This window comes from Triticum aestivum, chromosome 4D (assembly GCF_018294505.1).
Source record: "Triticum aestivum cultivar Chinese Spring chromosome 4D, IWGSC CS RefSeq v2.1, whole genome shotgun sequence".
NCBI lineage: Eukaryota > Viridiplantae > Streptophyta > Magnoliopsida > Poales > Poaceae > Triticum > Triticum aestivum.
Genome location: NC_057805.1, coordinates 497,698,551 through 497,726,349, shown reverse-complemented (window position 1 = coordinate 497,726,349; position 27,799 = coordinate 497,698,551). Strand labels below are relative to the sequence as shown.

The 27,799-nt window shown below is 42.2% G+C and overlaps 1 protein-coding gene across 1 annotated transcript; it reads left to right on the top strand.

Moving 5' to 3' along the window:
- The first annotated feature begins 11,170 nt into the window (after positions 1–11,170).
- On the top strand, positions 11,171–27,733 carry LOC123098995 (uncharacterized). The gene is made up of 5 exons (XM_044521095.1): positions 11,171–11,395; positions 12,561–12,664; positions 25,803–26,642; positions 26,712–26,867; positions 26,984–27,733. The coding sequence occupies exons 2-5, from the start codon at positions 12,635–12,637 to the stop codon at positions 27,368–27,370; spliced, it is 1,413 nt and encodes a 470-aa protein (XP_044377030.1). The 5' UTR covers positions 11,171–11,395; positions 12,561–12,634; the 3' UTR covers positions 27,371–27,733.
- The last annotated feature ends 66 nt before the right edge of the window (positions 27,734–27,799 follow it).

Genomic DNA, 27,799 nt, shown 5'->3' with positions numbered 1-27,799 from the left:
CGAAAGCGTTCCTGTTGACGTGCGTCCTCTGCAGCTGCAGGGCAGTACTCGAGGTTCCACAGCATTAAAATGCATTTCCATCACGTTCTAGCAGGGCCGGTCAGTGGCGGAGCCAGAAAAATCAAATTGGGAGGGCCAAATGTTGCTAAACCTTGTTTAGGAGGGCCAGATCATTAAAATGCATTGTCTTAAGAGCAAAAAAGTCAATGTTTACACTAGTATTAGGCCTAAATCAGTGACACCTTGTTTAGGAGGGCCAGATCATTAAAATGCATTGTCTTAAGAGCAAAAAAGTCATTGTTTACACTAGTATTAGGCCTAAATCAGTGACATTAGGGGGGGGGGCACGGCCCCTGCTGGTCCCCCTGTCTCCGCCACTGCGACCGGTCTGCGCCGTAGCCAGTTCTCGTCCTCGCCGATGACCCTCGTGTCGGCAATCTTGTCCAGCTTCCCCTCCCTGTGCATCCTCACCGCCCACCGACTCAATGGCATTTGGCCGTACACTTGCTCGGCGTGGTGTCTGGCATGGACGGCGTCAGCAGAGGCAGAGGATATCCTGCCTGCGGACGATGCAGGGTGGACGACAACGTAGTCGAAGGCGGGCGGGGCACTGGTGTGAGGTGGTGTGGGGTGGGGGGGGGAGAGACGTCCAACAAGGCATGCGCGGCGACTGGAGTGGTAGGTTGACGACGTCGGGCTAGGAGGGTGCGGATACAGATCAAGGGGGAAAGGATAGGTGAAAGAAAAGTGGTCCAGGGAAGGGAATTTGAGTGGGCCGAGGTCTCGCGAATGTTCGGACTCTGAAAAGTGGTCCACGTTGTAGATTTGCTTATAAGTATTATGCAAGGAAAAGAAAATTGCTTATCCATTTTTTTTCAATTAGTATTTGCCTATTTGTTATGTGTTGTCCAAGGGAGTGACTGGAGGTCAATCGACTGACCATAATACTTGAGTCAGTCACTTTTTGCATGTTTATGATTTTTTGGGCCGTGACCATTGGTTGAGTAACGCCGCAGCCGTAAGAGCTGAGTAACACCATTCTCCTGCATGTTATCGCGTCAATGCCTAAGCAACTTAATTGCTGTTTACAGATGCATGCATAGACGGAAGACAACTCCATATATATACTCCCCATCAACGTATATATGTATGTACGCATATGTATTTAAAGAAAAAAACAAATAAAGATTTGTGTCATTGGTATTACCCTTAAAGAAGAAAAAGAAAGATAATAAAATAAGTGACAAAATTTGCACACAATTTACACACAAATTGTTTTATAACACGCAAAAATAAGCATATAATAGTAGTATCTTCGCAGAAAAGGAAAAATCCTAAGAATGAATGAATTAGTTGCAACGGTATTACCATTAAAGAATAAAAGGAAATGCAATAAAACCAAACCAAAATAGCAAGCTTTTCTACGAATAAAGAAAAAGAAAATAATAGTGCAATTTTCACAGTCTAGTATAGTTTACACACATATTGTACAGTACTTCCATATATACTTACACACGGAAAAAATCAAAAGAGAAGTTGTCTCAGAAATAATGAATTAGCGGCATTAGTATTACCTCTTAAGAAGAACAAAATAAAAAATGACAAAATTTGCACGCAGTTTATACATAAATTGTTTTTTTATAATATGCAAGAATAAACATATAATAGTGGAATGATATCAGTATTACCTCTAAATAAAGAAGATGAAATAAAATAAAAAATAAAATCAAAATAATGAAGTTTTCTATGGAAGAATGAAACCCTTTAAGAAGAACAAAAAAAAACTAAAACAAAATCAAAATAATAAAGTTTTCTAGGCAATAATGAACCACTTTAAGAAAAAAAAGAAAAAGATCAAAAAATTGCACACAAGTTTGCACTGAAATTGCACTTTTACTAACATGCAAACAACGAACATATAATATTGCAATTTCGCACTCTACTATAATTTACACACATGTTGTATAGTACTTGCGTGTATACTTATTTAAACACACAAAAAATATAACATGTTCTAGAAAGAATGAAGTAGTGGCATTGGTACCACCCTTTAAGACGAAAGGAATGAAATAAATAAATCATGATAAAATTTGCACATAATTTACACATAAATTGCACTTTTTATAGCTATGCAAGAACTAACATATACTAGTAAAATTTACATAAAAAATAAGTTTCGAAGAAGGAATGAATTAGTGTCATTGGTATTACCCTTAAAATAAGAGAGAAAGTGAAATAAAAACTTAAAACTAAAAATTCGTCAAGATTAGTACAAAAATTGCACTTTTTATAATATGTAAGAAGAAACATATAGTAGTGAAATTTCCATACTCTGATATAATTACATGTAGTACTCGTGTGCATATATTTACACACACTCAACATCCAAAACTACGCATAAAGAAAAATCAAAACTAAAAAAACAAAAAACAAAAGCTAAAACCCACAAAAAAGGAAAAAAAAACCAATAAAAGGAAAGAAAAAAAAGGAAAAATACATAGAAACAAAAAACTAGAATAAAAAATTAAACCAAAAATACCCACAAAAGAAAGAATGAATATGTGGCATTGGTATTACCATTTAAGAACAAAAAAATGGGGAAAATAATCTAAAACGTACACTGACAAAATTTGCATGAAATATACATAAAAATTATGATGTTTAAAAATATGCAAGAATAAGCATATAAAAGTGGAATTTTTGCAAAAACAAAATCTAGAACAAATGAATAGTGGCATTGGTATTAACCTTAAAGTAATAAAGTAAAGATAAACAATATCAAAATAATGATTTTTTCTGAAAAGGAATGAAATAGTGGCGTTGGTATTTCCTTTAAGAAGAGATAAATTTTTAAAAAAAACTCTACGCACAACTTTGCACCGAAATTGCACTTTATCGTAATATGTAAAAATAATCATATAATCATGATATTTTTGCACATATTATATGGTACTTGTATATATATAATTACACTCAGCTAAAAACCCACAAAAACAAAAAATAACCAATAAAGAAAAGAAAAAAAAGGAAAAAGGAAAACGCAACCCAGAAGAACAAAAATGAGCCCAAGGAGCAATTCGACTGACCCAAACCAGGGGTCAATCGATTCCACACAGCCCAACCCAATAACAGAACTAAACAGAAAAAACAGCACAGATCTCAAAGCGTATCCAACAGATAGAAAATCGACTGACCATAACATGAAAAATCAGCTGACTGAAAAGTAGCTAAAGTGGTTGTCCAATCCTGCCTTGCCTTGCTCGAGTTAATTGCAAGGCAGTACCACACTTCGGCATGTTGTGACGAATCAGTACCACTAGTCAATTTTTTGGCCATGCAGTACCAACTCTAAGCCTAAGTGTTGCAAAACGGTCTGACAGCCGTATAAGCGCGTATTGACCACGTATCTGACCTACCGGCCCCACGTGTCAGCTGCCACGGTGGCTTACCCGCGCGCACCCGCACCCGCACCCGCGCGGTCACTCGTCCCAGCCTGCTCGGTCGCACCAAGTAGCTTGGTCCGGTCCGGTCGAACCCGTACACGACGAACCCTAGTTTCCTCTCCCCCTCCCTCGTCTTCCTCTCCCTCTCAGGCGATGGCGGCAGCGACTCTCGACGGCGTCGATGGCGCGGGCGGGTACGGGGACCTTCCTGGCCTAGGCCCCGATGACCACTTAGGTCTGCACAACGTCGACGGCTCCAGTTCATACTACTCCAGCGCAGACGACGAGGATTTGGAGGAGGAGGCCACGCTGTTCATGGAGGACATGGTGAAGCTGGCAGAGATATGGGTGGCCCACCATCCAGTAGCCATCAGTGGACCAGTGGAGCTGCTGGCGGCGTGCTGTAAGTCGTTCTCTTCTCTGCTTCTGCTTCTTTCTGTATATTCCAAAACAGGGGGCTAGGGTTAGTGTTGCTCATGACAGTATAAATTTGTGTTGTCAATTGTAGTTTGGATGATGTTGTTTGGGATGTTCGGATTCATTTTGATGCACAACACAATCTGGATAGGAAGATATGTAGTTCAGATGTTACATTTCTGAACTTATATGCACTGATGCACACACAAGGTTATTCTTTCTCTGATGAACTGTATCACATGAAGAATTTAGGCAGAGGAGAGGAAAGAGAGCATGGGTTAGAGTTAATTGACACAAACATCAAACTGCAGCAACTTAAGAAGGAATATGAGCATAGTTTAGTTCTGAATTTGCTAGTGAGGGCAACAACACCTTTTGTATGTTAGATAGAAGAAGATTTAGTGAGATCAAACTACAGCAATGTCTGTCAGAGGAGAGAAGAAAATTTAGCAACTATATTGTATAGACCACCTGTTGTGTATGATCTCAGTGAGCCTGCAGTTCTTGCTGTTGATCGACAAGGTGTTGTTTTTCATAGTCAGTGCACACAAGAGAGCATAAATTTCAGTAAGGAGAAGCTCAAAGTTGTAATGGAGGAAGAGGCAGTGCTAGAGGAGGGACATAATAACAGTGATGACTCTGAGGCTGCTGCATATGACAGTGATAACAATCCTTTCTGCATGGATAAGTACAGGATAATTGAAGACACAGAGATAATTGAGGGGAATAGACTAGCAGAGCAAGAAGTTGAAGATGAAGATTCAGATGAAGATGATGAGGATTCAGAAGAGGAACAATTACATTATGAGGGTGACACTAAGGTTGAGGACTTGTTTGAGATGGAGGAGGAGGAGCAGGAGAAGGAGAAAGAGGATGAGGTCAATGTTGTTGCAACAGAAGAAGCACCAATGCAAAAACCTCCAAAAAAGAGGAAGAAGCTGGCAGTTAGGAGAGGCCCTACTACTAGGACACATTCAAGTGTGTTGGAGGAGGTGCAACCTGATTTCATTCCTTCATCAGATGAAGAAGATGATGGGTTGCTATTTGAGGATGATGATGGACATGAGCCAATGTCCTTTGTTCTACCTAAAGGGAGGAAGAGTAGGGTCAAGAAAAGGAAACCAAGGATCTGGTACAATGACAAACTTGAGCAACCACATCAGCAGTTATGTCTGTACATGTGCTTCAAGAATCAGCAGCAATTCAGAGATGCTTTGTTGAGCTTGCACATCACACAGGCCAGAGACTTCAGGTATCACAGGAATTCAGACCAAAGGATCATTGCCTGTTGTAAGCAAGAGCACTGCCAGTTTTGCATAGTTGCTGCAGTTATCAAAGGGGAGAAGACTTTTGCTATTAAGAAAATGAGGCTGGAGCACACTTGCCCTAGCAGCACTGAGTCATCAAGGATCAGTGCCAAGTGGCTTGCAAAGACCTATGAGTCATTGTTCAGGTCTGATCCAACCACCAGCATACACACTCTAATTGACAACTGCAATGAGAAGTATGGTGTTGATGTGCCAAGGCACATGGCCTATAGGGCCAAAAACCTTGCTGTAGAAGCTGTGCTAGGAGAGCACAAGATTCAGTATCCCAGACTTAGGGATTATGCTCAGACCATCATGGATACAAACCCTGGTAGTAGAGTTATAGTTGCAACAGTTACTCCAAGACCAACTACAAAAATACCACATCCAGGACCAAGGTTTCATGCTATGTTCTTCTGCATAAACGGAGCAAGGGAGGGATTTCTCAATGGATGCAGACCATTCATTGGTTAGTAATGCTTTATAGTTCTTTCTCAATGGATGTAGTGGTTCTTTATAGTTCTTTATACTTAAATATAGAGTTTAGTAATGCTTTGTAGAAGTTTAAATTGTTCTTTGGTTGCAACAACAGGTGTTGATGGATGCTTTATTAAGCTCACCACTGGTGCTCAAATCCTAGCTGCCACTGGAAGAGATGGGAATAATAATATTTTCCCACTTGCATTTGCTGTTGTTGGACAAGAGGACACATCTAATTGGTGTTGGTTTCTACACCAACTGAAGATATGTCTAGGAGGAGAAGTTGGCAAATTTGGGGCTTATACTATCATGTCTGATAGACAGAAGGTATGCATGCATCTTTCTGTTATGTTATTGCTTTTGTGTTCTTCTGCATTAGCATGTTATGTTCTAGATGTAATAGTACAGCAGCTAAGTCTAGCATGCTATGTGAACAGGGACTACTCAATGCAGTAAACCAAGTTTTTCCAAACTGTCATCAAAGATTTTGCCTTAGACACCTCTATGCAAATTTCCAGAATGCTGGGGGGGAGATCTTAAGAAATGCATGGATAATGCCAGCTATGCTTATAACCAGCACAAGTTTAACATTGCCATGAATGACTTGAAAATGAGAGTGAGCAAGCTTGGAAGTGGCTAAGTGGAATACCTAAGCACACATGGGCTAGGCATGCTTTTGACATTAACTGCAAGACAGACTTGGTTGTTAACAACCTGTCTGAGGTGTTCAACAAGTACATCCTAGATTTTAGGAAAAAACCTATTAGGACTATGATTGATGGTATCAAGGACAAGCAGATGGAGAGGTGGCATAATAACAGAGAGAGGGGAAAGGCATCTCTGTGGGAGATCACACCACATTATGCTGAGAAGCTTGAGGTGGAAAAGGAAAGGGCCAGATTCTGCAAACCTATTCAAGCTGGTGTAAATCTTTGGCAAGTGAGCAGTGGGCAGCAAACACATGCTGTAAACTTGGAAGTTTATACATGTGGCTGCAGAAAGTGGGACCTGTCTGGCATACCATGCAACCATGCAATATCAGCAATTAACAAGGCAAAAAGATTTCCAGAGGACTATGTCTGCAATTTCTTCAAAAAACCTTTTTACCTTGCTGCATATGAACCAATGATATATCCAGTTCCTGGTGAACATGATTGGACAAGGACAAGTGGACCAAGAGCCACCCAAATTTCATGTGAAGAAGGGAAGAAGGAAAGAGAAGAGAATAAAGGGCAAATTTGAGGTTCCAAAACCCAAGGACAGTTCAAGAATGGCCACTATAACATGCAGCAACTGTGGGCTCCAAGGCCATAGGTACACCAATTGCAAGCAACAGTTGAGACCAGAGTTGGCTTTGAGGAAAAACAAGCATGTGGTAAACCCTTGTGAATTGTACTTGCTATTTGGTCTTCTTTCCTTCTATGTTTTTTGTGCTAAACCTAAAACCTAAACTATCATGTTTCCTTGTATGTTTGGAAGGCACCTGCAAGATCAAGGAATGAAGATACTCCATCAGGATCACAGCAGCCACCAGCAAGGTCTGCTTCTGCAAGAACTGCTTCTGCAAGATCTGCTACTGCAAGATCTGCTACTGCAAGATCTGCTACTGCAAGATCTGCTAGTGCTAGATCTGCTACTGCTAGATCTGCTTCAAGAACTGCTAGAGGGTCAGCTAGTGCAAGTGCAAGATTTGCAAGGCCTTTCACTGCCCCAAGATTTGCTGAAGGAGCTTCATCTTCTGGTCCTTCTACTTCTAGTGCTCCTTCAAGTGCCACAGGGAATTATACTCGTTTGATGTCATTCTTTACTGCCAGTGGTAACTTTTGAGTGATAGAATGTTGCTACTTTAGTCTGAGTGGTGCTACAAAACTGATGTATGTTCTAATGGATTGCTAAACTGAGTCTGATGTGAACTAAGTTGAGTCTTATGTGAACTGCAATATTTGGTCATTTGGCACTTGTGAACAACTCAATGCTTTTTGTGTTGTTCATTTGGCATTTCTGAAACAACTCAATGCTCATTTGGCACTTGTGAACAACTCAATGCTCCTATAAATATTATGTCAAGAAACCATGCTCATGTGACTTTTGTGAAACAACACAATGCACATGTGTCAAGAAACAACACAATGCACATGTGTCAAGAAACCATGCATGTACTGGATGATACTGCCACAATGGCCACATACTTCATTGCTAGGATGAACATACCAAATATTGTTTACAAAGACACTAACTAGTAAGACCTGACACTAACTTCCAAAGATTAACCTGACCACAACTGACACTAACTTGCAAAGATTAACCTGACCACAACTGACACTAACTTGCATCTCTCCTTAACAAGGATCAACCTGACACTAACTTACAAGGATCAACCTGACCACTACTTGCATCTTCAGTGCCAAAACAAGCTTGAGTCTAAACCACTGACACTAACTGCAGCAGCATCTTACTGCACCAGCATCTAGCTCTGCAGCAGCATCTTGGCTGTCACCAAACCTACCACAAAGATAAGAAAAAGAAAGACAACATTCTGATATTTGGCCTTCAGTGCATCTAGCTCTGCATTTTTCTCCCTGAGCTGATCTTCCAAAGCCACCACCTCTCTTCCTCTTTGAGCTTCAGGCAGAGCCACAACTGCACTGTCATCTTCAAACACACCAACACTTGATTCACCTCTCAGCCTACGCACTTCATCTTGCAAATCTCCAATCAAATCACTCAAAAACTTAGGCAGAGGATCATCATGCCATTCAAGGAAGCCACAACCACCATGTTGTACCAACAAAAAATCAGGGTTTGAGAGGGGAGAAGATCTAATGAACAGAAAAGTAGAACTAAAATGAAACTTACCATGGCATCCACGCAGGCGTAGTACCTCCTGCCTGGGTTCTGGCGGCTCCATGAGATCCATCTCGGCGCCTTCCTACGCGGCCTGCACCAGCAGAGCTTCTCCGGCTCATACGCCATCGGGCTCTCACGGTAGGGCACCGGCGACCTCGATTCGTCCCCTCTCCTTCCAGAGGCTCGACGGAAGCTGGGAGCCTGAGAACGACCCGAAGACCACGACATCGACATTGACTTGGACGCAGCCGCCGCCGCCTGCGAGATCGCCTCCGCCACGGGCCCGCTCAGGAATCGCCTCCGCCGTCGCGTAACCCTAGTTTTTTCCCCCAAATGCACAAACTGTTTCACTCAACTATTTCCTGTTCGCCCCGCGCATTGCTTTAATAACCAGGGCCACCGCTCAGTGCAATCCCTGTTGACAGTGGCCCCGTCAGCGTTTGTGTTGCTCTAATGTGCGCTTTTTTGAGCATTTGGCCATCTAACTTGAGCATTTGGCCAGAGGTTCAAGAGGAGATATAATTTGAGCATTAGCTAAATAACATAGCATACATACTGGAGTTCATAATAACCATAGATTCTTACAGCCATAATTACTAGATTCTTACAACATTAGCTAAAGACCATAGCATGGTGGAGTTCAACATTGTTCACAACTACTACATCCATACATTACACTTAACTAAACCACCCTTCACAAAAGATTAGCAAAGCCTTCTATCAAAGCAACTTATATCATGATAGGTATGCTCTGCTTCATCTTCCCAAATCATCTTCATCTACCTCATTCCTTCAAGATGTCATGGATCAACTTCAACTTTTCTTTGATCTTCTCCAGTGACTTCAACTGAACAGCAAGCTGGAGCTTTACCTCATCCCTGCGTTTTATCAGATTCTCATGTCCCCTCTTGAGATCAGACATATGAAGGTTCAGCTGCACATTCTCTTTTGTGACTTTTTTCACAGACTTGGTGAGCTCATCAACCTGGATCTTTAAATTGTTGTTGCCTTCAGCTAGCTGTTCCTTCTCTTTCAAATGATTCATCTTCAGGTTCCTAATGACACTACCTTGAGCTTCTACCAGGTTCATCAGCACTTTGTACTTCTCTTTCGTCTTGAAGTTCTCTGCCTCTTTCTTCCCTATCTCATTCTTCATGGCAGCCACAACTGATGCACTGGCTCTCTCATCTCTCTTCTCCTTAGCTTGCAGAGAGCTGAAATCCAACACCCTGTCCTCCTAGGCACTGAGAAGTTAATGGACATCTTCAACTAGTTTGTCATAGTTGGCATCCAGATTCCTTTTCTCTTCTTTAAGGTGGTGGATAGTAAATGAACTTTCCAAGTTATCCTTCCTCCTAGCAGTCCTGCTGTCTTCAAACATTTCCCAAAGCTTCAACAATGCATTTTGCATTGTGGGAGGCCACTCTGGGTCAACCCAAGCAAGGAAACCACAATTGACAGCTTCCTGCAATATAGCCAACACTTATATTGTTACTCTCTGAAGAATTACCATTATGAAAGGGCACTTTTAAAAAATCAACTAACAACTGCAGAACTACAACCTATACATGTGGCCAACTAAACAATGCTAGTTCAACTGCAACCTATACTGCCTCAATTAAAATTTAGCAACTACACTGCCTCAATCAACTAACAGCACATGCCTACACAACATGTTGCAGTGAGCTTCAGTACTAATAAATAACTAAACTATGAGCTTCTCCACTGCCAACTAAGCTGCTGCCCATATATATATTACAGTGAACATAAGCATCAAAACCATAATCATCAGAACTACTAATAAATAACTAAACCATAAATATATTACAGTGAACATAGCCAACTAAGCTATTCCAGTGAGCATCAGTACTAGAAGCATCAAAACTACTAAATGGTGAACAATGTGCTTCATCATCAGTAGTAGTAACTATATTGCAGTGAACATGAGAGAGCATCAATCTTACAAGCACAAACTAGAAACCTCTTGCCCGTCTCAAATGATTCAAAAGCTACACGGCGCTCAGTTGGCAGCCGATGCTCCACGCAGAGCCCCTCTGGTGCATTCTCCAAGCCATTGTAGTCTTGGTTTTCACTGCTAGCAGGTATCTACAGGAGCAAATCCTCAAATCAGAAAACCATATCATCAAATCCCCAAATCCCCAAATCACCTAACCCTAACCCTAGCTCTACCACTGACCTGATAATGCATCCCGTTGTCGGAGGAGGAGATCTGCAGGCCGGACAAGTCTCGCTGCTCTCATCCTCGAAGACCATGGCGCGGCGGTGTTGGCGGACGCGGCGAGCGGCGGCGGCTGGAGAGACGAGGGCGATGAGGCGAGGAGAGGGACAGAGTGCGGTTGGCTCTGGTTGGGTTCGACCGGACCCGGCTACATGGAGTGACCGCGCAGGTGCGAGAGTTACCGAGCAGGTGCGCGCGGGTAAGCCACCGTGGCAGCTGACACATGGGGCCGGTAGGTCAGATACGTGGTCAATACGCGCTTATACGGCTGTCAGACCGTTTTGCAACACTTAGGCTTAGAGTTGGTACTGCATGGTCAAAAAATTGACTAGTGGTACCGATTCGTCACAACGTGCCGAAGTGTGGTACTGCCTTGCAATTAACTCCCTTGCTCCGGGTGAGAGAGTCTGTTTCCTCTGGTCGTAGGTAGCCCCGTCTGGCGGCGCAGATGCCAATACCTTCAACCGCCCCTTGTTGGCTTCACATCCAATTCGAGATAGAATCGCGTGATCCGCTCCCCGCGCGCCCTATTCTATGTGGACAGATCCATTGCGAGGCGCCCTTGATTCTTGGCTGTTGTATCATGGGGTTGCTAGCTCTGAAGCTGCTCATGTCCAGGCAGCGGGATAACAAGCATCTCGGCGGCCAGATTCAAGCCCGCAGTAAGTCGTCTCTTATCTCCTTCTCGGCTCATCTGTTTGCGGTTTCTCTCCTGGGAAAAACCCCATCTTTCTACTGTGCGAGTGGGGATGGTGAGGGTGGGGGGACCGATTGACTATGTTCACCAAAGCCTGACAGACAATGTTTTTACTTGACCTTGAGATCTTACTTTGGTGGACAGCAGGATCGTTCCTTTTTCCTCTTCTTCTGTTTTGCCTAGTCACTTTTGAGACTTTTTTTGCGAGAAAACTTTCAATCTATTCATTCTTAATCATGGCAGTACAATGAACACCGAAAATAATAAAAATTACATCCAGATCCGTAGACTACCTAGCGACGACTACAAACAATAAAACAAGCCAAAGGCGCGTCGGCGTCATTGCCCCTCCCGTGCCAGAGCCGGGCAAAACTTGTTGTAGTAACAGTCGGAAAGTTGTTGTGCTCAGGCCCCATAGGACCAACCGACCTCCCATTAGTTGATATTCCCTCTGTTCCGTAATTATTGTTGTTCCGTAATTATTCTCATGGTTTTAGTTCAACAATAATCTTGGAACGGAGGGATGTTAGTTAATTAACGTGGGTGTGTCTAGCTCTCGTCTAGATAAAATTTAAGTAAGTCTCATTTGCAAAATAGAAATAAAAATCCGTACGAATCTTCTCGTAAAATAAAATGGCATAGGAGTTAGATGGGACTTTGTTAAGACGAGAATGAACAAATCCGTTAATTATATCAATTATTGAAGATTTGAGAGGTAAAAGATTCAATGATACTTCTCTACCATATTTCCTGAGGACACATCAGTATCCATTCAAACCAGAGTTGTCCTAGGCTTCATGTGGTAGCATCCAAATGTAAACCATGGGATGGTGGCTAGGAAAGGATAGGGGTGTCACTGGCTGATGGGCTCTACGTTCTGCTGAAATGAACAAAATTGATGGGATTGGGAATATTGCAGTCTTGTGGTTTCTGAAATTGCTACAGTCCTTTCGCAAAACTTAGATAATCGGTTTCAGCTTGAGTATGGTGTTTTCAATGTTTTTGAAGTTGCTAGCGTCCTTTTCACAAAACTTAGATAAGGAAAGCATACTAGATTTCTGCGTATGCTTGAGTTTGTTATTTTTTATGGTATGTCTATATTACTAATACACATGCATGATTTGTTGCAGATAGATCAGTTGCTTCAATGGTTAAAAGAAAGATCTCTTCATGCTAACACAATAACGTTCAAGGTTGCAAGAGAATGGCATTTTCAGGGCCAGACCTTCCAGAGGTATGGCATACTACAATGCTGGTAATACTAGTAATTAGAGTAAAACACGACTATGACTATTCTAGCCTCAAAGTGCACAAATTGGTATATGCTAACTAATAAATAAATAAATTATGGACTGGTCTTGTAGTGCTGCAATCTCCTGCAGTACGTACTACAACACTAGTTGATTTGCTCAGTTCTAACTATTCCAGCTCAGAACAAAACTCTGTGTCAAGAGATGAGAGTGAGTTGCTTTGCTATTTTTGTTCGATACATTTTAGCAAGGTTAGAAAGAGAGGTGAGAGACATGGATAGACCACCACTAATCCTCACCCTCAATTGAACAATTTTTAGAACAAATTATTGGTTAATAGGGTTCAGAGCAGCGACGTGTCTAGTAGGGGGGCTTCAACAGGCTTGAGCCTACCCTCCAGCAAAACAAAAGCTTACCAGTCCATCTAGAGCCCGTTCACCGTAGCAAAACACACGAGCCATATCTCTCTGTTTGTAACTTTGCACGTAGCCAACCGTGATGGGTCCAACAGAAGTGTAGAACAATAGTCACAACCTAGCAGGACTGCAGCCCTCATCAGAGGAGTGCACCGACAGTATGGTAGAGGAGAGTGCCGGCGGTAGGGTAGTGGAACGCGGCAGTAGTACCGCAGTAGGGCATTGGAGCACGCTGGCCGGCCCGCACAGGAGGGAGAAGGCCACAACCTGGGCAGGTCCATAGCTGGGCGTATCCCCGCTTTGGCCGCTGGAGGGCCAACCCACAAGATGTTGGTCTAATTCTTGATTTACTAGTAAAAATGCCCGTGCGTTGGGAAATAAAATAAAATATCATGTGCCATAATAATTCGATACAAATTATTGTTGCAGATATAACAATGTTGTTACAAAGAAGATTGTAAGTGAATCAATTATTCGAGTATAGGCCCATTACGCAGGAAATGATCTTTTAGCAGTAAAAACAACACATCACGTGCTTAAGACATCACTACATGTTATGTTTTTTAAGCTAGGCCCAAAAAGTTGAAAAATAATATGTCAACAAAATAAGATCAGAAAAGGACAAAGCATTTTTTTAGTGACAAATATATAAAAGTACGATACACTATATAGGATTGGTGCTCATCAATCTTCTCTCACACATTTACTAAACTCTTGAAACATCTTCCATGCAATTTCTTAAACTGTTTCTCACGTAAACTTACCATGCCAATCACTTTCTTTGACTGTATCATACATATGGCATGTACAGTCATCTTCACTCATGTTTGCAACAACTGCGTTTTAACCTTCCCCCCCCCCCCCCCCCCCCCCCCCCCCACACTCATAACCGTTAGTAGCAAACAACAAAAACACGTATAGTGTTCTCCAGTAGGCATCATCATCAACGTATTTGGTATGAGAGTGGCAGTCAGTCATCTTCACTCATGTTTGCAACAACTGCGTTTTAACCTCCCCCCCACTACACTCATAACCGTTAGTAGCAAACAACAAAAAACATGTATAGTGTTCTCCAGTAGGCATCATCATCAACGCATTTGGTATGAGAACCATCTCCATCATATTTCGACAAAGACCAAATACATTGTCACATGATCCTGTGATAGCGACAATGGCTCACACTGCCACCTTGAAAGCCAATAGTTGAACTAGAGAAACATAATGTCCTGGGTATTGCCAAATCTGTAACTAAAAAGTACTCTGATGTTATACAAATATTTAAGAAACTAATAATCATGTAATGAAGACCTTGATGTTCTTCAGCCAATGGCAAAGGTTTTGACTCCAGTGCTCATTGCTGAGCGAGTGTGCTGCCAAATTTAGGCCTTCTGAAGTTTACAAAGTAACCATGGTAAAAAGCAAGAGAACCAACCTACATTTGTTTAGGAATTAAAGCAATTAAATGATTCAGGGCACATGTGAGTATAGCTGCTCTGAAAATGAGTGTCTTCAGTGCTGCATTTGGAAAGTATTCATTGCTTACTGCATTTGGGAAGCTAGCAAGTATGTTACTAATTTGGGAAGCTGGCAACTTCAGTTAGAGAGATCATTCACCTCTGCTGAATCAGTCAGAGAGATCATTTAGCTCAGTAAATTATGTCAACTCCGATGGCATATGCTTTGACGAGTGAATCGTTATTTCCTTGACCTCACTTAAACATGAACTGCGGGTTCAATAAACAAAAAAACATAAGGACTTTTTTGCAAAAAGGGCGCGATGGTGAACAGAAGCAATGCGTGTTTTCTTAGTAGGTAAAGATTTCGTTAAATTATTTACACTAATAGCTAGCTCATGAAATGTTAAATAGTTTACTGTCGAATACAGCTTGTTTGCCTATTTACAACAATAAAGAGACTATGAGTATTCTACGAGAAAGAGATATCCACAAGCATAATTTTCACTAATAATTCTAGTGTTGGGCACTTGGGTATACTTTTCTTTATTTTGGTTTGGAGGCGTTGAACAATGGCGGTATGGAGCAACACCGATATCATTGTTTTTGCCTTCTTTTTCTGTTTTATTGTTGCTTCTCTCTTACTAATGTATTGGTATGTGAATTCCTAGCAGATGACACTATTTTCTATGATGATGCTAATTTAGTTTAGTCATCGTTAATTTTGAGCCCACCCTCCATTTCCTTTATGGATTCGCCACTGCTTCAGAGTAAGATTCTACAAGTGGTTCATAGAAATCAATACGGCCTTTTGAAATCTCACGAAATACAAGATTGTCTGGCTTGGGCATTTGAGTACATTCACCAATGCAAATAGTCAGGCAAGCAAACTGCCATCCTTAAACTTGATTCACTAAAGCGTCTGATATGATGGAACATGATTCTATTCTTCAAACAATGGCTAACTTGTCTTACTTGGATGAAATGCATCATCTGTTCAGGCACTTCTTCCATTTCGCTTAATGTGAGTCCCGGGTAAAAAATTGTTTGTAAGAGGGGTGTCCGTCAAGGGGATCGGCTCTTGCTATTAATTTTTGTGGACACGGCCGACCCTCTTCAAACTATGGTTAATGATCATTTTCGCCATGGGCATTTGAGAGCTCTTATTCCTATTCCGACCACGACCAGCACTTTCCCATCACACAGAACGCCAAAGATACTCTTGTTGTGATGGTGGCCTCGGCTGATCAGGTTCTTGTATCCTAAAAAGCACCTTGGAGAAGTTTTCCCTTGCTACAGGGTTATCAGTGAATTTCAGCAAATCTTGTATGGTGCCAATTAACTGTTCCGATCAACAGATGCATGACCGTTCTAGCTTGCTAGGATGCCATGTTGGCCAGCTGCCATTTACTTATTTGGGCTTACCACTTGGTACAACACGTCCTATAATTCAAGATTTGTGACCCTTGGTGAACTGTGTGGAAAGAAGATGCCTGCTCCCGCTTTTTGACATCTGCTGGCTATCTAATTATGTTAATTCAGTTACGTCAGCACTCCCTATATTTTACATAGGCTCTCTTAAGATTTAGAAAAGGACGATCCAGTCAATGGAGAAAGCAAGATGCTACTGTCTTTGCGCCAAAGGGAGGATGACATTGATCAAAAACACAAATCCTTGACTATATGGGATACAACTTGCATGCCAGCAGCTTTGTAAGTTTTACAATTGTGCTAACATTTCTTGGCTGCAGCTGGTTAGGCATGCATATTATCAGAATTCTGTTCCACACGGCTCATTTTGGTGGCGGGACATTTGTTCTTTTGCTTGGCACTTTTGGGCTATTACCGCACTTGATCCAAGAACTGACATTCTGGAGCTTCACCTCCCGAGATTTTTATAATTTTCCGTTGAGCATGATATATTCCTTGCCCAGGCTGTTTAAACAAAAGATATAACAACTTTGTTAATTCTGCCCCTATCCGAGCAAGAGTTTGAGGTTCTTTAGGTTGTGTCTGCCCATTCATATGATTGTTCAGGATGGTCTGTCAGATTCTTGGGCGTGATGTTTAAAACTTTAAATGTTGGGCACTTTACTCCATCTAGCTACAAATTCCTATTTACTGGTTTGAAGGTTGACCCAATCTTCTCTAAATTATGGAAAAGCAAATGTATGACCAAGCTGAAGGTGTTTTCTTGGTTATTTTTAATGGATCGGCTAAATAGTAGGGTTCTAATGCTTCAGAAACATTAGCATTTGGAGTCTGGTCCCAATTTTGTTCTGAAACTTGGATCCATAGCCTCTGGCCGGCTCTTTTTTCTTTTGATGCTCCTTGGGGGTTTCTAGCTATCTAGTTCCCACTGAATTGTTAGCCCTGTTAACCTAACATGCAACCTTTCTGTTTTATTTACTATATTAATTAATAGAAAAGTACCCTCGGGGGTTCCCCTTGTTTGGAAATGCAGCATGCAATTTCAAAAATTATCCTATGCTCACGCAAGATCTATCTAGGGGATGCATAGCAACGAGAGGGGGAGAGTGTGTCCACGTACCCTCGTAGACCAAAAGCGGAAGCATTAGCTTAATGCGGTTGATGTAGTTGAACGTCTTCGCGATCCAACCGATCAAGCACCGAACGTACGGCACCTCCGAGTTCTGCACACGTTCAGCTCGATGACGTCCCTCGAACTCTTGATCCAGCAAAGTGTCGAGGGAGAGTTCCATCAGCACGACGGCGTGGTGACGGTGATGGTGAAGTGATCCCCGCAGGGGCTTCACCTAAGCACTACGTGAATATGACCGGAGGCGTAAACTGTGGAGAGGGGCGCCGCACACGGCTAAGAGAACAATTGATTGGTGTGTCTTCTAGCGGTTCCCCCTCATATATATAGGTTGGAGGGGAGGAGGCAGCCAAGGGGGCGCCCCAAGTAGGAGGAATCCTACTTGGGCGCCTCGCAATTCGGCCTCCCCCCTTTCCTATTCGGAGTAGGAAGGGAAGAGGAGGAAGGGGGAATCCTATTCCCTTTTTCCTTTCCTCCTTCCCATTTCCTTCTCCAATTTGGCCAGCCCATATGGGAGGGGGCGCACCAGCCCCTTTGTGGCTGGTGTGTTTCCCCTCTTGACCCATAAGGCCCATATCTTTTGTCAGGGGTGCCCGGAACCCCTTCCGGTGACCCGATAAGTACCCGGTGCATCCCGAAACACTTCCGGTGTCCGAATACCATCGTCCTATATATCAATCTTTACCTCTCGACCATTTCGAGACTCCTCTTCATGTCCGTGATCTCATCCGGGACTCTGAACAACATTCGGTCACCAAATCACATAACTCATATAATACAAAATCGTCATCGAATGTTAAGCGTGCGGACCCTACGGGTTCGAGAACTATGTAGACATGACCGAGAGACCTCTCCGGTCAATAACCAACAACGGAACCTGGATGCTCATATTGGTTCCCACATATTCTACGACGATCTTTATCGGTCGTACCGTAATGACGACATACGTTATTCCCTTTGTCATCGGTATGTTACTTGCCCGAGATTCGATCGTCGGTATCTTCATACCTAGTTCAATCTCATTACCGGCAAGTCTCTTTACTCGTTCCATAATACATCATCCTGTAACTAACTCATTAGTCACTTTGCTTGCAAGGCTTCTTATGATGTGTATTACCGAGAGGGACCAGAGATACCTCTGTGATACTCGGAGTGATAAATCCTAATATCGATCTATGCCAACCCAACAAACACCTTCGGATATACCTGTAGAGCATCTTTATAATCACCCAGTTACGTTGTGACGTTTGATAGCACACAAGGCATTCCTCCGGTATCCGGGAGTTGCATAATCTCATAGTCGAAGGAATATGTATTTGACATGAAGAAAGCAATAGCAATAAAACTGAGCGATCATAATGTAAGCTAACGAATGGGTCTTGTCCATCACATCATTCTCCTAATGATGTGATCCCGTTCATCAAATGACAACACATGTCTATGATTAGGAAACTTAACCATCTTTGATTAACGAGCTAGTCTAGTAGAGGCTTACTAGGGACACGGTGTTTCGTCTATGTATCCACACATGTATCAAGTTTCCGGTTAATACAATTCTAGCATGAATAATAAACATTTATCATGAATAAGTAAATATAAAATAAGAACTTTATTATTGCATCTAGTACATATTTCCTTCAGTCTCCCACTTGCACTAGAGTCAGTAATCTAGTTCACATCGCCATGTGATTTAACACCAATAGTTCACATCTTTATGTGATTAACACCCATAGTTCACATCGCCATGTGACCAACACCCAAAGGGTTTACTAGAGTCAATAATCTAGTTCACATCACTATGTGATTAACATCCAAAGAGTACTAAGGTGTGATCATGTTTTGCTTGTGAGAGAAGTTTAGTCAACGGGTGTGCCACATTCAGATCCGTATGTATTTTGCAAATTTATATGTCTACAATGCTCTGCATGGAGCTACTCTAGCTAATTGCTCCCACTTTGAATATGTATCCAGATTGAGACTCAGAGTCATCTGGATCGGTGTAAAAGCTTGCATCAACGTAACTCTTACGACGAACTCTTTATCACCTCCATAATCGAGAAATATTTTCTTAGTCCTCTTAGGTAACTAAGGATAACTTTGACCGCTGTCCAGTGATCCACTCCTGGATCACTATCGTACCCCCTTTGCCAAACTCATGGCAAGGTAAATAATAGGTCTGGTACACAGCTTAGCATACTTTATAGAACCTATGGCTGAGGCATAGGGAATGACTTTCATTCTCTTTCTATTTTCTGCCGTGGTCGGGTTTTGAGTCTTACTCAACTTCACACTTTGCAACACAGGCAAGAACTCCTTCTTTGACTATTCCATTTTGAACTACTTCAAAATCTTGTCAAGGTATGTACTCATTGAAAAATCTTATCAAGCGTCTTGATCTATCTTTATAGATCTTGATGCCCAATATGTAAGCAGCTTCACCGAGGTATTTCTTTGAAAAACTCCTTTCAAACACTCCTTTATGCTTTCCAGAAAATTCTACATCATTTCCAATCAACAATATGTCATTCACATATACTTATCAGAAAGGCTGTAGTGCTCCCATTCACTTTCTTGTAAATACAAGCTTCACCGTAAGTCTGAATAAAACCATATGCTTTGATCACCTTATCAAAGCGTATATTCCAACTCCGAGATGCTTGTACCAGTCCATAGATGGATCGCTGGAGTTTGCACACTTTGTTAGCACCTTTAGGATCGACAAAACCTTTTTGGTTGCATCATATACAACTCTTCTTTAAGAAATTCATTAAGGAATGCAGTTGTGACATCCATTTGCCAGATTTCATAAAATGCGGCAATTGCTAACATAATTTGGACAGACTTAAGCATCGCTACGAGTGAGAAAATCTCATCGTAGTCAACACCTTGAACTTGTCGAAAACCTTTTGCGACAAGTCGAGCTTTGTAGATAGTAACACTACCATCAGCGTCCGTCTTCCTCTTGAAGATCCATTTATTCTCAATGGCTTGCCGATCATCAGGCAAGTCAACCAAAGTCCATACTTTGTTCTCATACATGGATCCCACCTCAGATTTCATGGCCTCAAACCATTTCGTGGAATCTGGGCTCATCATCGCTTCCTCATAGTTTGTAGGTTCGTCATGGTCTAGTAACATGACTTCCAGAATAGGATTACTGTACCACTCTGGTGCGGAACGTACTCTGGTTGACCTACGAGGTTTGGTAGTAACTTGATCTGAAGTTTCATGATTATCATCATTAACTTCCTCACTAATTGGTGTAGGCATCACTGGAACTGATTTCTGTGATGAACTTCTTTCCAATTCGAGAGAAGGTATAATTACCTCATCAAGTTCTACTTTCCTCCCACTCACTTCTTTCGAGAGAAACTCCTTCTCTAGAAAGGATCCATTCTTAGCAACAAATTTCTTGCCTTCGGTTCTGTGATAGAAGGTTTACCCAACAGTTTCTTTTGGGTATCCTATGAAGACGTACTTCTCTGATTTGGGTTCGAGCTTATCAGGCTGAAGCTTTTTCACATAAGCATCGCAACCCCAAACTTTAAGAAACGACAGTTTAGGTTTCTTGCCAAACCACAGTTCATATGGTGTCATCTCAACGGATTTAGATGGTGCCCTATTTAACGTGAATGCAGCCGTCTCTAATGCATAACCCCAAAATGATAGTGGTAAATCGGTAAGAGACATCATAGATCGCACCATATCTAATAAAGTACGGTTACGATGTTCGGACACACCATTACGCTGTGGTGTTCCAGGTGGCGTGAGTTGCGAAACTATTCCACATTGTTTTAAATGAAGACCAAACTCGTAACTCAAATATTTGCCTTCACGGTCAGATCATCAAAACTTTATTTTCTTATTACGATGATTCTCCACTTCACTCTGAAATTCTTTAAACTTTTCAAATGTTTCAGACTCTTGTTTCATTAAGTAGATATACCCATATCTGCTCAAATCATGTGTGAAGGTCAGAAAATAATGATACCCGCCGCGAGCCTCAACACTCATTGGACCGCATACATCAGTATGTATTACTTCCAATAAGTCAGTGGCTCGCTCCATTGTTCCGGAGAATGGAGTATTAGTCATCTTGCCCATGAGGCATGGTTCGCAAGCATTAAGTGATTCATAATCAAGTGATTCCAAAAGCCCATCTGCATGGAGTTTCTTCATGCGCTTTACACCAATATGACCTAAACGGCAATGCCACAAATAAGTTGCACTATCATTATTAACTTTGCATCTTTTGGCATCAATATTATGAATAATGTGTATCACCACAATCAAGATTCAATAAAAATAGATCACTCATCAAGGTTGCATGACCATAAAAGATATTACTCATATAAATAGAACAACCATTATTCTCTGATTTAAATGAATAACCGTCTCGCATCAAACAAGATTCAGATATAATTTCATGCTTAACGCTGGCACCAAATAACAATTATTCAGGTCTAAAACTAACCCCGAAGGTAGATGTAGAGGTAGCGTGCCGACAGCGATCACATCGACCTTGGAACCATTTCCGACGCGCATCATCACCTCCTCCTTAGCCAATCTTCGTTTAATCCGTAGCCCCTGTTTAGAGTTGCAAATATGAGCAACAGAACCAGTATCAAATACCCAGGCGCTACTACGAGCATTAGTAAGGTACACATCAATAACATGTATATCAAATATACCTTTCACTTTGCCATCCTTCTTATCCGCCAAATACTTGGGGCGGTTCTGCTTCCAGTGACCAGTCCCTTTGCAGTAGAAACACTCAGTTTCAGGCTTAGGTCCAGACTTGGGCTTCTTCCCGGGAGCAGCAACTTGCTTGCTATTCTTCTTGAAGTTCCCCTTCTTACCTTTGCCCTTTTTCTTAAAACTAGTGGTCTTGCTAACGATCAACACTTGATGCTCCTTCTTGATTTCTACCTCCGTAGCCTTAAGCATTGCGAAGAGCTCAGGAATTGTATTTTCCATCCCTTGCATATTATAGTTCATCACGAAGTTCTAGTAGCTTGGTGATAGTGACTAGAGAACTCTGTCAATCACTATCTTATCTGGAAGATTAACTCCCACTTGATTCAAGCGATTGTAGTACCCAGACATTCTGAGCACATGCTCACTGGCTGAGCTATTCTCCTCCATCTTGTAGGCAAAGTACTTATCAGAGGTCTCATACCTCTCGACACGGGCATGAGTCTGAAATACCAATTTCAGCTCTTGGAACATCTCATATGCTCCGTGGCGTTCAAAACGTCTTTGCAGCCCCGATTCTAAGCCGTAAAGCATGGCACACTAAACTATCAAGTAGTCATCATACCGAGCTTGCCAAACGTTCATAACGTCTGCATCTGCTCCTGCAATCGGTCTGTCACCTAGCGGTGCATTAAGGACATAATTCTTCTGTGCAGCAATGAGGATAATCCTCAGATCACGGACCCAGTCCGCATCATTGCTGCCAACATCTTTCAACTTATTTTTCTCTAGGAACATATCAAAAGTAGTGCAACTACAACGCGAGCTATTGATCTACACCATAATTTGCAAATACTAACAGGACTATGTTCATGATAAATTAAGTTCAATTAATCAAATTACTTAAGAACTCCCACTTAGATAGACATCCCTCGAGACATCTAAATGATCATGTGATCCATATCAACTAAACCATGTACGATCATCACATGAGATGGAGTAGTCTTCAATGGTGAACATCTCTATGTTGATCATATCTACTATATGATTCGCGTTCGACCTTTCGGTCTCTTGTGTTCTGAGGCCATGTCTGTACATGCCAAGCTCGTCAAGTTTAACCTGAGTATTCTGCATGTGCAAAACTGTCTTGCACCCGTTGTATGTGAACGTAGAGCCTATCACACCCGATCATCACGTGGTGTCTCAGCACGAAGAACTTTCGCAACGGTGCATACTCAGGGATAACACTTATACCTTGAAATTTAGTGAGGAATCATCTTATAATGCTACCGCCGTACTAAGCAAAATAAGATGCATCAAAGATAAACATCACATGCAATCAAAATATGAGACATGATATGGTCATCATCATCTTGTGCCTTTGATCTCCATCTACAAAGCACCGTCATGATCTCCATCGTCACCGGCTTGACACCTTGGTCTCCATCGTAGCGTCGTTGTCGTCTCGTCAACTATTGCTTCTACAACTATCGCTAACGCATAGTGATAAAGTAAAGCAATTACATGGCGATTGCATTTCGTACAATAAAGCGACAACCATAAGGCTCCTACCAGTTGCCGATAACTTTTACAAAACATGATCATCTCATACAATAACGTATATCACATCATGTCTTGACCATATCACATCACAACATGCCCTACAAAAACAAGTTACGCCCTCTACTTTGTTGTTGCAAGTTTTACGTGGCTGCTACGGGTTTCTAGTAAGAACCGTTCTTACCTACGCATCAAAACCACAATGATTTTTTTTCAAGTGTGTTGTTTTAACCTTCAACAAGGACCGGCCGTAGTCAAATTCGATTCAACTAAAGTTGGAGAAACAGACACCCGCCAGCCACCTTTATGCAAAACAAGTTGCATGTCTGTCGGTGGAACCGGTCTCATGAACATGGTCATGTAAGGTTGGTCCAGGCCGCTTCATCCAACAATACCGCTGAATCAAAATAAGACATTGGTGGTAAGCAGTATGATTATGATCGCCCACAACTTTTTGTGTTCTACTCATCCAAATCATCTACGCATAGACCTGACTCGGATGCCACTGTTGGGAAACGTAGCATGCAATTTCAAAAATTATCCTACGCTCACACAAGATCTATCTAGGAGATGCATAGCAACGAGAGGGGGAGAGTGTGTCCACGTACCCTCATAGACCGAAAGCGGAAGCGTTAGCTTAACGCGGTTGATGTAGTCGAACGACTTCGCGATCCAACCGATCAAGCACCGAACGTACAGCACCTCCGAGTTTTGCACACGTTCAGCTCGATGACGTCCCTCGAACTCTTGATCCAGCAAAGTGTCGAGGGAGAGTTTTGTTAGCACGACGGCGTGGTGACGGTGATGGTGAAGTGATCCGCGCAGGGCTTCGCCTAAGCACTACGTGAATATGACCGGAGGCGTAAACTGTGAAGAGGGGCGCTGCACACGGCTAAGAGAACAATTGATTGGTGTGTCTTCTAGCGGTGCCCCCCCCCCCTCATATATATAGGTTAGAGGGGAGGAGAGGCAGCAAAGGGGGCGCCCCAAGTAGGAGGAATCCTACTTGGGCGCCTCTCAATTCAGCCTCCCCCCTTTCCTATTCCTATTCGGAGTAGGAAGGGAAGAGGGGAAAGGGGGAATCCTATTCCCTTTTTTCATTTCCTCCTTCCCCTTTCATTCTCCAATTTGGCCAGCCCATATGGGGGGGGCGCACCAGCCCCTTTGTGGCTAGTGTGTTTCCCCTCTTGGCCCATAAGGCCCATATCTTTTGCCGGGGGTGCCTAGAACCCCCTCCGGTGACCCGATAAGTACCCGGTGCATCCCGAAACACTTCCGGTGTCCGAATACGATCGTCCTATTTATCAATCTTCACCTCTCAACCATTTCGAGACTCCTCGTCATGTCCGTGATCTCATCCGGGACTCCGAACAACATTCGGTCACCAAATCACATAAGTCATATAATACAAAATCGTCATTGAACGTTAAGCGTGAAGACCCTACGGGTTCGAGAACTATGTAGACATGACCGAGACACCTCTCCGGTCAATAAACAATAGCGGAATCTGGATGCTCATATTGGCTCCCACATATTCTACAAAGATTTTTATTGGTCGAACCGTTATGACAACATACGTTATTCCCTTTGTCATCGGTATGTTACTTGCCCGAGATTCGATCGTCGGTATCCTCATACCTAGTTCAATCTCGTTACCGGCAAGACTCTTTACTCGTTCCATAATACATCATCCTGCAACTAACTCATTAGTCACTTTGCTTGCAAGGCTTCTTATGATGTGTATTACCGAGAGGGCCCAGAGATACCTCTCCGATACTCGGAGTGACAAATCCTAATCTCGATCTATGCCAACCCAAAAAACAACTTCGGAGATACCTATAGAGCATCTTTATAATCACCCAGTTACGTTGTGACGTTTGATAGCACACAAGACATTCCTCCGGTATCCGGGAGTTGCATAATCTCATAGTCGAAGGAATATGTATTTGACATGAAGAAAGCAATAGCAATAAAACTGAACGATCGTAATGCTAAGCTAACGCATGGGTCTTGTCCATCACATCACTCTCCTAATGATGTGATCCCGTTCATCAAATGACAACACATGTCTATGGTTAGGAAACTTGACCATCTTTGATTAACGATCTAGTCTAGTAGAGGCTTACTAGGGACACGGTGTTTTGTCCATGCATCCACACATGTATCAAGTTTCCGGTTAATACAATTCTAGCATGAATAATAAACATTTATCATGAATAAGGAAATATAAAATAACAACTTTATTATTGCCTATAGGGCATATTTCCTTCACCCCTATGATTTCATGGTAAAAAGAATAGTACAAAAGTACCGACAATGCCGTTTTTTTTGAACTAAATCTTACAAAGAAACATCCTGCACATGCTCACCCCATTGAAATAACCACTTGCCTGTACAATTCCCCTTGTAAACTTTTCTCCAATATTTGCGTCTACAGGACATCTGGCGCCATATACATTCCCTACTGCCGCTGCAAGATGCTGCCCGTCTTGCCTGTGTATCTCATGCATTTTTACATTCCTGGAAATGCCATCCCAACCTCTCCTTCAGTAGGAAAGCAATGGGTCTGAATGAGGTTCCACGTCAAACTGATGTAATTGCAAGGGATCTCACTATGAAAGTCGACCACATTCTCAAAAAACACTCAGGCAAAGGAGTTAAGAAATTCCGGATCGAATTACACATTTCAGTTGATCCCAGCTATCTTAATAGCTGGCTTCAGATTGCTGCTGAACTACGGATTGAGGAACTCGCCGTTGTTCTACCTTCAACCTGCAATGCAAACTACTACGATTTCCCGTGTGCACTTTTTGTTGATGATGGGTGTAGAAACGCAATAGAGCATCTCTGCCTTGGTGGTTGTGCCTTCCATCCCACAGCTGAATTTGGTTACTTGAGAAAGCTGCAGCTGTTTTGGGTGCATATTACGGTGGATGAATTAGAATGCCTTATTTCCAATTCTTCTGTTTTGGAGCACTTGACACTCAAGTATTGTGATACGATCACTTACCTGAAGATACCTAGCCTACTACAGTATCTCAGCCACCCGATAGTGTCTGCATGCACTAATCTGAAGACGATAGAGTGCAAAGCTCCAAATCTCTCCACTTTTTACTTCAGTGGTCGACAAGTTGAACTTCTGTTTGGAGATTCAGTTCAAGTGAAGACCATGAGAATTTGTTGTTCTACTCAGTGTAACACCATTTATAATGCGTGTTCCGTCCTGCCATCCATTGTGCCAAATATTGAAACTCTCAGCATATCTTCTGTTAGTGAGGTAAACTGCAGAACTTTTGATTATCATATATACCTTAGGATGTTACTAATGTGAGGCGTATTCTTGAAGGTGGTCAATACACCAATCGTGCCTGTGAAATTCCTCCACCTCAAGTATCTGTCTATTTCTCTTGAAGGAAATGGGGCCTTTTCCCCAGACTATGATTACTTTTCTCTGGTTTCTTTGCTGGATGCTTGTCCTGTCTTGGAAACTTTCAACTTTGTTGTAAGTCGCTCTTTCATCTTGAATCATATCTACTGTCTAGTATCTTCTATGGTATGATCCAAGTATCTTGGTTTTCACATTGTTAGGGACACTAATATTGAATATTGCGCATGCAGGTGTCACAGGATCGCATGAAGCACGATTCGGTTCTTGGAGACCCGTCGTCACGTCTTAGGCAGATGCCTGAATACCGCCACGACAACATCAAGAATGTGAGGATTCTTGGGTTTTGCTCTGCGAAGAGCATGGTCGAGCTGGCATGCCATATTCTCGAGAATGCAACATCACTCGAGTGCCTTACTTTGGACACGATATGTGTTGCTTCCAATATTGATAGACACATTCACAAAACCGGTGAATGTGGCCACATAGGCAGGCATATGATCAGAGAAGCACGTAAGGCACTCTTGGCTGTCGAAAGATATATTGTGGGAATAGTTCCCTCCACGGTCAAGTTAAATGTCCTGGAGCCTTGCAAGCTATGCCATGCTTTGGCTGTTTAGCTGTGGCAATACCATAATTTTGTAAATTACATTGTGGACCGAACACTGTTGCACGAGTTGCCACTTGCAGCAGGAATGTCCAAACGGGTCACTTAAACACCCGTGTTGAAGCATAGGGACAAGCAATTATGGTATTTCTCGTATTTTGATATATATAAGAGAAGATATCAGGAACTATTTAGTATTGTAGTTGTTGATATATTTTCGTATAGAACTCGTCAAAATTTACAACATTTGAGTCGAGACAAAAGTTATAGGCCTACTTTCAGGAGACAAGGGAGTACCATGTAGCTGAGATGTGCGATGCAGTTATTCCATGAAATTACTGTTTTTGTTATTTATTTTTATTTTCACACATGCTGTGATTTGGTTCTTGTATTTTGTGTAATCAGCTTTACATGTGCTGTGCTTGAGGTATACTGTCATGAT